We start from the raw sequence: 12,162 nt of genomic DNA, 5'->3' as shown, positions 1-12,162 counted from the left end.
CATCTGCTGAAAAACAGAAGAGAGAAAGGATGAGGAGAAAATGCTTAAAGATAAAGGTATAAGCTTAAAAGGTATGTTTTGTTTTTTGATAATGTTATGCCATTTGTTTTGGCTTGCAGTTGGACAACAAGAAGTAGCAGATCTGGGGAACTAAGAAATCAAGTTCAAGTTCAATATAGACAGGCTTTCTGACTGAGTTTCTGCTTCACAAAACCTAACAAACACAGATGCAAGTCATGATACAACAGCAGTTAATAACTTTCTGTTAATCTAGATTTCGATATTCAGGCTGTGATGTATCCAGGTTTAGGTATTGAGGCTGTGATTAATCCATGTGCACATGCACATAAAGGGTGGTTTTATAATGAACAGCGAATAGCCTGAAATATGATGGGTCACTGCCAAAAAAAGAAAAAAAATGAAAATAAGAATTTTTATAACTGTAAAAATAGTTATCAGTTATCCTCTAATTTTACAGTACATCAACTAGCAAGATGGTGACCCTCAGGAAAAAAAACAGTTGCCCTAAGCTGCCCCAAAAGGCTAGAAGCCCTGACAATGCTCTGATGAAGACCAGGAACTGAAATGTAAGCTTGCATATGCACCCGTGCAATATAAAGAGTTATTAACCCATGGTTAGTAAACTATGCCTAGGAACGTTCATTGTGTCCAAAAAGATGTAAGAAAACATGGGCTTACAGTGTTGGCGCAGGAGTGGAACATGTTACGGACTCCTTTACACATCTCAAAAATGAGCTGCCCTACTCCCTGGGTCTTCTGAGGGTGCTTCTCCAGGTCCATGAACATCATTGTGAACAAAGCATGAAAATCTGGAACCTGAGCAACAAGATTGAGACACAAATTTACTGACCAACTTCATAAGCACTGCTGAAGATGCTACAAAGGGCCAGCTATTTGAATCTCACCTTTCTCATCAAAAAGGAGAAACTCTCAGCTGCAAATTTGCAGATGTGCTCTTTCTTGTGTGTCAGGAGTTTACTGTAAAGACTAAAGAAAGGAATGAAACAAGAAATGTTACACTGACAGAAGGAACAGCATCTGAAACATGAGCTTCCCCAGTCAAAATGACATGCTGACTTGTTAAAGCACAGAAATGTAAAAAATCTATTACAATTTCATTCTACAGTGGCTTTTCACATGCTGGCGTCAGTTTCCATCTCATCTGCTTCTTACCTATATACTCGGTCTATATCTTTGACCATCAGCCTCCAAAGGTATTTATATAGGTAGGAAAGGCAGGTAAAGGACCACTCCAGCACTTCTGTATCTTGTGTCTCCAGCAATGAGGTGATGATCACAAAGAAGTCAGGAAAGTGGGGATAAAAGTCCATCTGGAGGTCTCGTGCAAGTTGGACCACAAGACTATGGATGGAATAAGAGGCAATGTGTTAATGCTCTAACAACAATTAACATATTTTTCACTGTTTGCTTTGATATCTTTAGCACTGTGTTGACAAAACTCAGTTGAAAAAAATCTCCAAAATGCCAACTTTCTAAGAGACATTAAACTTTAAAGCGCCCACATCCATTTTTCTTAGATTTTATATTTTACAGTTACTACACTTTTGTGGTTTTACTGAAAATAGTAGTAATAATATCAGTAATTCATTTTTATATAAACATTTTCCAACATCTCTTTATCCTTTAGAACCAAACAGGCTGTTTTTGTTGCTTTGCCTTTACGACTGATATATGTAAAGAAGCTCGGTCCTGATTGGCTGTCCTGTGTCCTGTCATTTTAAAAAAAGCAGTCTGGTTTGAAACACTCCTTTTAACTTCAGTGTGAATGGGTGCAGTTAAAGGCAGATGTATGTAAATTCATTGGTTTTTGTGACATCACAACAGTAAAATCTAAACATACTGGTCTTGCAGCTTAGTTTCCAGATATGATTAAGATTAAGGGACCCTTATTAGTCCCACAACGGGGAAATTTCACCTCCACATTTAACCCATCCGTGAAGTGAAACACCACATACACTCTAGTGAGCACACACACACTAGGGTGCAGTAAGTACCCCAATCCACAGCACCCGGGGAGCAATTGGGGGGGTTACGTGTCTTGCTCAAGGACGCCTCAGTCCTGTGCTGTCGGTTCTGGGGATCGAACCGGCGACCTTCCGGTCACGAGGCTGGTTCCCTAACCTCCAGCCCATGACTGCCCCCTCTGGACAGTGAAGTGAATGATACACATTGAAACAATGCTTACATAACACATCAAACTATTTTTATCTTAAAAAGTGAGGAAACTTTTTAAAGAATGTAAAGTCTGCTCTCAATATTTGTGTTTATTAAGATCATATTTATTAATCCATTAGTCATGAATTGACAACCCACAGACTGTACAGGCCAGCAGGCATTTTCAAATACGGTACAAATAAAAATAAATAAATAAATACATTTTAAATTATATATATTTTTGAAACATGAAGCAAAATGTTAACCTCTGATAAGGTCATCCCTATTTCTCTATGAAAAAAAGAGAAACTCACTCCAGAAGAGGTTGGTAAGCTAAGCTGTTCTTCACTGACAGATGAGTCTTTAAACTCTCCACGACAGCCTTCTGGTGAAACACCAGCATGTTGAAGGACTGACTCTTGTGCATCACCTCCCTCAGACAGGTTGCTGTGGAGCCAACAGATGCATTAATCTGTGTGCACTGGCAGTGATAATGGAAGCATAAAACATTTTTAATGAGTTCCAGTGATAATGAAAGACCACTGGCCAAAAAAAAGTTACTTACTGAAGTGTTCTGTCAGATTTAGGTCCCTCCATTTCGTCAAGCCTTCATAAAAGTAGGTGTCTACCTCCTAATAAGAGAACCCGCACGTCAAAATAAGAAGCATTAGGTACATTTACATTTACAGCATTTAGCAGACGCTCTTATCCAGAGCGACTTACAAGAAGTGCTTTGTCAACCTAGAGAAAGTATCTTTGCTAGTTACCAATATCTTAGAGAAAAAGACAGTCCTGAGCTCAGATACTGCTAGAGACAAATATGTCACTGCAGACACCAAGAGAAAAAGAAACAGAGTTGAACGCAGAACTCTGTGCCATTCAATGCAATACAATAACAATAAGATACAATACAATAAACTACAATACAGAGTGCAGTACAATAAAATAAGTGCAGCTTAGGTATAGATGAGCCGCTGGGCCACAAAGGCTGGATCACATTTACATTTATGGCATTTGGCTGACGCTCTTATCCAGAGCAACTTACAATTTGATGATTTTACACAAGTAGGCCAAGGCAGTGTTAGGAATCTTGCCCAAGGACTCTTATTGGTATAGTGTAGGGTGCTTACCCAGGTGGGGATTGAACCCTAGTCTACAGCGTAGAAGGCAGAGGTGTTAACCACTACACTATCCCAACCACTATCACCGCGCGGTGTTCTAAACGGCTCGATTTGGTCTTCACAGAGAGGCGATGCTTAAGTTCCATATTCGCCAACTCTTGGTCGAATCTCCCAGCTGAGCCACTCAAGTTAATCATGCTGATCATTCTGGTTTAACCCACCTCAGAGTAACTTCCTGTCCGATCAATGCGATGGATGACATCTATGTTTACATTTGCGAGCCGCTCGGAAAATGTAAGAAACTGTAAGACACAATAAAGAAGATTAAAACAAGCGTGTACACAGAGCTTCATTCAAAACTGGCAAAATACATATACAATATACACATATATAACGCTCTACATTCTGCACATCACCAGTACGCAGACTGTATGATGATAATAATAATAATAATAAAAAATATCTTTAATTCTGTTTCTTTTTTTTTTAACTCTGAAGGTTTTATCGTTTAGTGTAGCACTTTGTTCTGCCTGCTCTGAACTCTTCGCTAGCTGCACTGTAAACTTACCCGGTAAGTGTTTTCCGATTTATGAGACAGAGGCTTGACTTTTAACTTCATTTTCTGCTCTTCTGTGTGATGCCAGGAGTTTAACAAACTTAGTCTTTTACAAACACAGCACTGAAAAGTTCAGTGGAGGGATTATTGACACGCACGCCGTCTCAGGAGGCCGCCATTATGAACGAAGCATTGGTGTTGGGGTTCTGGACATTTTTCAAAATAAAAGGTCTCATTACGATTTTACAGCCCTGTATTTTTTTTCAAAGTAAAGGTTTTACCCTGTACACGTGTTTTACTCAGTAACGAAGTGAAAAGGAAATGTTATATATATATATATATATATATATATATATATATATATATATATATATATATATATATATATATATATATATATATATATATATATATATATATATATATATATTAATGATCTATATATATATTAATTATCTATAATTACTGTTTACTTGCTTGGCTTAACACGTGGGAAAAATCAAACATAAAACGTGGTTTGTGCCAAATCATGGTGCATATTATATTTTAGGTTTTTCTTTTTGTTTTTATTTTTTCATTTCAATTTTAAATAAATAGCCTCATTTAGTTTAAGATGGTACTGTATATATAACTATTATTGTTGCTCCTCCAGCTAGTCTGTAGCTAATAAGAGCTTGCACATGATCGTTTTTTCTACACATGTCTCTTTTGAACATTACATTGAGAGTTAAATAAGCAAGACTTTATATTTTTTATACAAATGAATTAAATGAAGCACTCAGCCCCCAATCAGAGAAACAATAATGAAATTATCAATAACCATAAGAATGAAAACTTGTTCTATGTTTGTCCCATGAGGATATTTTATACCATGTACTGTGTGAAAGCTTTTTCATTTTGTGCCAAAATTATATTTCAGCATTTATTTTTATATTTTAGTAACAAAAAACATACCCGTCTTTTTAGTATTTTTGGCCTTTGGCCCACCACAAACATTGCATTTTGTCCCCAAAGAAATAAAGTTTAGGCACCCCTGATCTAAGTGACACACTAAGTGGAAACCCTGGCAATTGGTGCTGTGCAAAAGCATGAGTTATGCATGGAATGCCAAGCACTGAGTTGAGTAAAGGGAGGTCTGATGGTGAGCTCTTTACCCCATAGTCCAGAAAACAATTTGAGCTCTCGGGCTGGTGAAGAGGTGTGTTACCTGTCAGAGGCATTTTTTTTGACTCTCAGTAAGACAAAGAGGTCCTCAGAAGTCTTCACTGGCTCCTCTTACATGGTCACTCTTTGAACTGAACATTATTATCAGAGCTTCATACAGAAAGATTCTAGCTCAAAAAAACCTTGTGTGAAATAACTTTCAAAATCCTTTAAACAATTTTAAAGAGGAACAGATCACAATGGAGAACCTGGAGAACCCAGCAAATGTGGCGTCCTTCACTGCATGGGATTATGTGGTTTTCACTCTGATGCTGGTCATCTCAGCAGCTATTGGCGTGTATTACGCCTTCGCTCAGAGGGGTCAGCGCAACTCCAGGGATTTTCTGGTGGGCGGCCGGAGCATGACGGCGGTGCCGGTGGCTCTGAGCCTGACTGCCAGCTTCATGTCAGCCATCACAGTACTGGGCACCCCAGTGGAGGTCTACTGCTATGGGGCAAGTTTCATCCTCACCTGCCTTTCATTCATCCTAATGGTGGGGATCAGCTCTGAGCTTTTTCTGCCGATCTTCTACAGACTGGGAATAACCAGCACTTATGAGGTGAGATGATCTACCAAATTTGCTTGATTCAAAGTACTGGTATAGTTTACTGGGTAAAACCTCTGCCTTGCTGGGTAAGTACCCTGCACTATACCAATAAACATTCTTGGGTAAGTAATTCATGACTACTACCTTTGCCTAAAATCAATTGCTCCGGTTAATAATGTCTAAACGGAAAGACTGAGCTGTGCTGATACACTTTATTAATGTTGACATAGCCATACATTCTGATCAAGTACATTCAATGCATTACTTTTCCAGTGTGGCTCACAGTCTGGCTTACATATGTATAATGTCTTCAGACACAGTAAATATGTATGAATGCTTTTAGTGATGTATAGTGACTCACAGTAGCAAGGACTAGAATTAACTAATGACTATATCTTACCTCAATCTGATACCACGTGATGTGACATACATCACAAATTTACTGACCATAATCATTATTCTGAAAAAAGTGAGGCATTTAATTTGCTTAATTCAAATGTGTGCATCATTTCTAAAACATTAATGTAATAGCTGGAATATATTTAATAATAATAATAATAATATTTGGAATGATAAATATTCAAATACAGTGAATTCTACACATTTTTTAGTGTTTATTGTCTAGATTTGAGCTAAAAAAATATAAACGAAATATAATGTATATTGAGCTAAAAGGTCATATGTTTGCAATGTTACGTATTTGATACTGTTTATTTGCAGTACTTGGAGATGCGGTTCAACAAAGCAACTCGGCTGTTTGGGACAATGTTGTTTATCATTCAAACAGTAAGCACTCTCAGTGGTGATACTCATAGGCAGTAATTCTCATGTTTATATCTAACTGAGAACTGACCTTTGGCTTAATCGAGTAAGTATTATTGATTTTTCCTCATTTCTCAGTTGCTGTACACTGGACTGGTCATCTATGCCCCAGCTTTGGCTTTAAACCAAGGTGAGACATCAGGGTTTAACATCATACACAAAATTACCTCCCTTACCGCCATCCAGAAAACATTCATATAGCTATTTTTTGTATTCATATTTTATCTCATGCTAAAATTACTAAATAAATACACATTTCTCTGTTTGTTTTTATGTATCAGTTACATTGATGCACCCTTGGCAAATATACTAGGCCCACATGTATTCAATACAAATATCTGAACTGTTTCAAAACCTGGTAGGGAATCTTGAGATTCTTTCAGTCCTGGAATGTTGCAGGTTCTAGTGTCCTTCAACTGACCATAGCCTTTGTTCACCAGCTCAAACCAGCCCAACCACAGCAACTCTACACTCATAAGAACCTATGCTAAATCATTATTTGCAAAGAATTCAAATACATAATACTTGTTTACATAAATAAAGTCAACATCTTCCTTTTTAAGGCATCAAATTTCATCTTATGCAATTTCAAATAGAAATGCCGGAGAGAATCAGTGCTTGGCACTCAGGTGTAGTGGACATGGCACACTGAGTGCACTCGAAACGGTGAACTCAGGTCAAGTGAACTTGTCTCTTGTTTGTTCATGCCTCAGTCACTGGCATAGACCTCTGGGGTGCCGTGATCTCAACTGGAGTGGTCTGTACCTTCTACTGCACCTTGGTAAGTTCACTTAAAGCAGAGGAAGTGACTTTTCTTTACAAGAGCCACTTAACCCCAGATGTAGTTGATCTGTCAAGGCATGTGAGCCTCATAGCTCCAGCACAGAACTAAAGAAGCAAAACTTGGACACCAAATATGTTTTGGCTGATCGGCACCATTTAAGATAAGGACAAACATTTAGGGTTAGTGTAATACATCCTTTACTATTCGTTTCGGTTTCTCCCATCAGGCCGTTGCTATAAAGTTCCATTAGCTAAAACAAATGTGTTTAGAAAGTAATTTATCCCAGTAGCTACAAATAGTCTTAATTAGTAAATAGTGCTGCATTTTTCCCACAACCACCATTCAATGTCAATTTACATTGACAAAAGCATGCACTGTGAGTGTAAATTTTATCGTGATTTGAGGGGCATCGTTGATTTTTATTTTAACCTCTTAAATGGCCAGAGCACTTTTAAAGGAAGTTAAACCATCTTATTGTGCTCAGTTGTACTTAGGAATGTTGTGTATGTAAGATATTGTATGTAATGCAATGTTGTGAAAGATACATTTCTATCATGAAATCATAGAATCTGAATCTGAAGTAGAAAATTGTGCAAATGAGATTTTTTGCCAAACCATTCCTGTTAGGAAATGTTGCGTGGCAGTCATCCTGTCCTGGGGGAGTTCATGTTGAGGGTGCTTGGCACCCTGGTGATTGGTGAACAGTGGGGAGCTGGGCAGGGAGGGACGTTTACCATGTTGGTTCTTGGCTGTGGAGTCAGAGAGAGTAAAAGAGACAATTGTGTTGAGCTTATTTTGTTTTGACATGAAAAAAAAATAATAACAGCATATGCAGCAGAAATGATCCATAAAACATCTAATAGCCCTTGATTGATGAAACCTTGATTAGATCAGTTTGCTTCTTCGATGTCAAACATGTCTTGGCAAATCAACAAGAGAAAAATGGTGTAAATTTGACTTTTTTTCAACAAAAAAACGAGTCTTCCATAATGTATCTGCTTCCGTGCTCTGGTAGGGTGGTCTGAAGGCAGTGGTGTGGACCGACGTGTTCCAGGTGCTCATCATGCTGACTGGGTTCCTAGCTGTCATCATCCAGTGTGTGCTGGTGCAGGGCGGGGTCTCTGTTATAATCAGCGACTCCACCCAAGGTGGCCGAATCAACCTATGGGAGTAAGTTAAGATATAACAGACAGCTATATGAACACCATACCCTCTGATGGGGTCTTAACCGCTTTTACTTCTCCTTCTCAGCTTTGATCCTAACCCGCTGAGGAGGCACACATTCTGGACCATCCTAATTGGAGGTACATTCATCTGGACCAGTGCTTATGGTATTAACCAAGCTCAAGTGCAAAGATATGTGTCCTGCAGGTCCTTGCTCCATGCCAAAATGTGAGCACTGCACATTCGTTTTGCAACAGTCTGCAACTGCCATTGGAACAAAACAGATACACCGTGATTGAACAATGTCTATATTTCCTTCTAGGTCTCTGTATGTGAACTTGCTGTCTCTATGGGCTATTAATCTGTGTTCAGTGTTTTGTGGACTGTGTTTGTACTCGGTTTATAAGAATTGTGATCCATGGATGGCTAAGAAGGTGTCTTCCCAAGACCAGGTAAGATGTTTGCAAAAGTTTCACAAAGTTCCACAATTATTGTCAAGCAAGGTCAAGATGATATGATGGATTATGATTGACGGTCTCGTAACTGTCTTTACTGGATACAGCACACATCACCTTACTTTTCCATTAACTGTTCATTTTTGGTTTGAAGCTGATGCCATACCTGGTGCTGGATATCTTGAGGGATTATCCAGGTGTTCCTGGCTTGTTTGTGGCTGCAGCCTACAGTGGCACTTTGAGGTCAGCTCTTTCCCGTCTACTCAATCAGACCAAAACTTTTAAAAATGCCAACAATACTATTGATAAGCATTTGCTATTATTTGTGTGCGTGTTCTTGCAATGAATGCTACAGCACAGTGTCCTCCAGTGTGAATGCATTAGCAGCAGTGACGGTTGCAGACCTGATAAGGCCATACTTCAGCTTGTCAGAGCAACAGCTCTCCTGGGCATCAAAGGGACTGAGTGAGTTTGAACAAAATAGGAAAGAAAGTGTCATAAGGCTTGTGTTGGACAACACCTTTTTGTAACGTCATATATGTAATCCCAGGCGTTTTCTATGGAGCAGTGTGTATTGGGATGGCTGGCCTTGCATCACTGATGGGAGGGTTGCTACAGGTTGGTCACTTGCAGATCAAACACTATAATCTAGTTTGGATTTGGAGTCTTTTCTGATCTCTGCCCACTCAATGTATTAAAACAGATAGTGAAAAACTCCTATTTATGACAGTGTGCCTTTCTTTACAGGCAGCTATTAGTATTGTTGGCACCATTGGTGGGCCTCTTCTTGGCCTCTTCACTTTAGGCATCCTGTTCCCCTGTGCTAATTCTAAGGTCAGTAAATATTGTCTTACTCATATGATAGATGTTTTTATCCAGAGCAAATCTGAAACAGAAGTGCACAATAGGGGCTAATGCAATAAAATAAACTGATAATTATTTAGGTACATTTAGCAAACAAGAACTTTCTAGCAAATTCGACGCCTGGAGGCCACCAATGATCTGAGTTGCTGTGCTGGGGTACATTTCTGAATTTTGCATTTTGAGGCTCGAAAAACACAAACAATGGTTTTGTGTTTGATCTTTGCTGCTACATAGAGCCAGGGAATTGAGAGAGAGGTTCTAGACCATGAGAAGACACAGGAAGACTGGCCAGGTTTCATTATTTATTTTCTATTAAATTGCAGGGAGGATTGGTTGGGCTGGTCATTGGGCTAGTTACATCACTCTGGGTGTGTATTGGATCCCAGATCTATCACCCTCCCCCTGAAAGTACAAGACCACTTGCTCTGGAAACACATGACTGCAACTTCAGCATGGCTGAGAATGCCTTACTGAACTTAACTTACTCTAAACAGATGGACCACATCAACTCTGACCAGCAGGAACAAGCCCTGGACAGGTGGTTCCTTAACTAAAGATTTGCTATAACTCTGCCTTCTGACAGAATCTTTTCTGATGACACTGACAGCTACAATATATTTTGCTTTTACAGGCCATTCCTGGCTGATAATTGGTACTCCCTCTCTTACTTGTATTTCTGTCCTATGGGGACTATAGTTGCCATAGTTGTGGGGCTGATTGTAAGTTTGCTCTCAGGTAAAAATGATTTTTTTTTTGCATAACCAGACAGAGCAAGTTTTTCTTTTAGTATTTAGAAAATAGGCTAACATGTTATTTTCTTTCTAGGAGGTAGACGGCTAAAACTGGAACCAGGCCTGACAGTAATAAAGGAGGATTTAACCTTCTACAAGATTTACAAGATACTAAAGCAAAGGGTACGTGTGTTTTTGAATGTTCTAAAATAATTTTCTTTTTAAAAATTGTGCATAATATGCCTTTGCTTTCAGGCCAGCGCAGATAAACTTGACCTGGTTGGAGAGAAAGAGAAGAAATCTGGTGAAACCAACTTGGCATTTTGTGATGTTGAACTCGATATCACAAAAATTCATCACATAGAATTCTCCAGGGTACTGAAGTGAACCAAGCTCATGTTTCTTTCATTCAGTCTATCACACTGACTTAAATCTGCCGTTCCCAAGTGTGTTTCCAAGTAAGCTTCATTAGTTCTTCTGATTTTTGACTTTTATCTGCCTTTGTTGATGACTGATTATGGATGTGCTGCCTCTTTCATCCAGTGAAACAACATCTGACTTTTTACATTTTTTTTCAATAACAAACATAATGTAACGTTTGGTAATTAGAAGGTGGACTAAAGTTTTACTGAATGTTAAATGACAGATGACATTTAAATGACATTAAATGACAAATGACATTTTCCTGGCTAAAAACTGACAATGCTACTTAATTAAGAGCCGACTCTTATTGATGCTCTGAGCCAAGAGCCAAAGTCCCTACCAAACAAATGGGTTTACTGCCCCTTTAAAGCAATAAACAACTAAAGAGCTACAGCTCTAGTTCTCCTGTGTGGTAAAGTCGGTTCAGATGTGTTTGAGAGTGTTTGAGAATGCTGCCATTTGGTGTTTGATCAAATCTGACATGGCAAACATTTAAACAATTTAATTCATTCATATTCTTAGTCTGAACAGGCAATTTAATTGAATGGATAAGAAATATTAATATTTTTTTGTTTAATTAAATAAATAACCATATAAGTTTTGTGTTAATGACTGTCTCTACATTGTGTCTTTGTACTGCCTGACAATTTGTGATTCGTGGGCAGGACCTGGGTATATTGAATGAAAAACAAGTCTTTTTTTCATTCAAGAGGTGTAGTTTCCTCTAAATTCCTTAGATTCCTTAGATCTTTTGAACATACAGTAGTAATATATTATGATATAGTAATATATATATATGTATATATGTATATATATATATATATATATATATATATATATATATATATATAGACAGAGAGAGAGAGAGAGAGAGAGAGAACACCTATGAAGTCTTGCTTAGATATGTGCTGATATTGTTTTTTCGGTGGGTTCATTCTGAAAGATCTGTAGTTTACTAGATGTGCTCGTGAACAGACTACAATAATATAGACTGCAATATTTCTGAATGAATAAAAACACCATGGTATGGTGTAGTATGTAATTTGGTTCAGGGCACCTGTTGCAGTTTAAACTGCTTTATGATTTTATAGGTTTATCTGGTGGCTGATCTAGTGGTGACCATTGTCCATTTTGTGCTCTTACTGTATGCGTGGGTAGCTGACCAAACCCATGGGAGAGTATTAAGACTTTAAGTGAGACCCATTTACCACAAATCTCTGTCAAATGCCAAAATATGAATGGCAAAACATTACAGAGGCCCTACTGTGAATTCCAAGCTCTTCAGTGCATGAACT

At 38.3% G+C, this 12,162-nt stretch overlaps 2 protein-coding genes across 2 annotated transcripts in view; one reads left to right on the top strand and one right to left on the bottom strand.

The window, feature by feature from the left end:
* utp20 (UTP20 small subunit processome component) overlaps positions 1-4,053 on the bottom strand; it is a 35,908-nt gene extending 31,855 nt beyond the window's left edge. The window contains exons 1-7 of the mRNA XM_017693997.2: positions 3,886-4,053; positions 3,539-3,619; positions 2,762-2,828; positions 2,511-2,643; positions 1,195-1,383; positions 927-1,008; positions 700-837 (exon numbers count right to left, since the gene is read on the bottom strand). Of these exons, the coding sequence (XP_017549486.1) occupies positions 700-837; positions 927-1,008; positions 1,195-1,383; positions 2,511-2,643; positions 2,762-2,828; positions 3,539-3,619; positions 3,886-3,936 (741 nt within the window). The 5' untranslated portion in view covers positions 3,937-4,053. The remainder of the gene's footprint in view (positions 1-699; positions 838-926; positions 1,009-1,194; positions 1,384-2,510; positions 2,644-2,761; positions 2,829-3,538; positions 3,620-3,885) is intronic.
* A 1,223-nt stretch (positions 4,054-5,276) lies between these two features.
* slc5a8 (solute carrier family 5 member 8) lies at positions 5,277-11,390 on the top strand. Its single transcript, XM_037541603.1, has 15 exons — positions 5,277-5,636; positions 6,345-6,410; positions 6,525-6,576; positions 7,160-7,227; positions 8,246-8,400; positions 8,482-8,622; positions 8,717-8,846; positions 9,004-9,092; positions 9,205-9,314; positions 9,400-9,467; positions 9,597-9,683; positions 10,037-10,251; positions 10,345-10,448; positions 10,539-10,633; positions 10,700-11,390. The coding sequence occupies exons 1-15, from the start codon at positions 5,277-5,279 to the stop codon at positions 10,829-10,831; spliced, it is 1,872 nt and encodes a 623-aa protein (XP_037397500.1). The 3' UTR covers positions 10,832-11,390.
* Positions 11,391-12,162: the final 772 nt, after the last annotated feature.

The sequence above is a fragment of the Pygocentrus nattereri genome, chromosome 1 (genome assembly GCF_015220715.1).
Source record: "Pygocentrus nattereri isolate fPygNat1 chromosome 1, fPygNat1.pri, whole genome shotgun sequence".
NCBI lineage: Eukaryota > Metazoa > Chordata > Actinopteri > Characiformes > Serrasalmidae > Pygocentrus > Pygocentrus nattereri.
The sequence above is the reverse complement of the archived record's forward strand: the minus strand, read 5'-3'. Positions and strand labels throughout refer to the sequence as shown.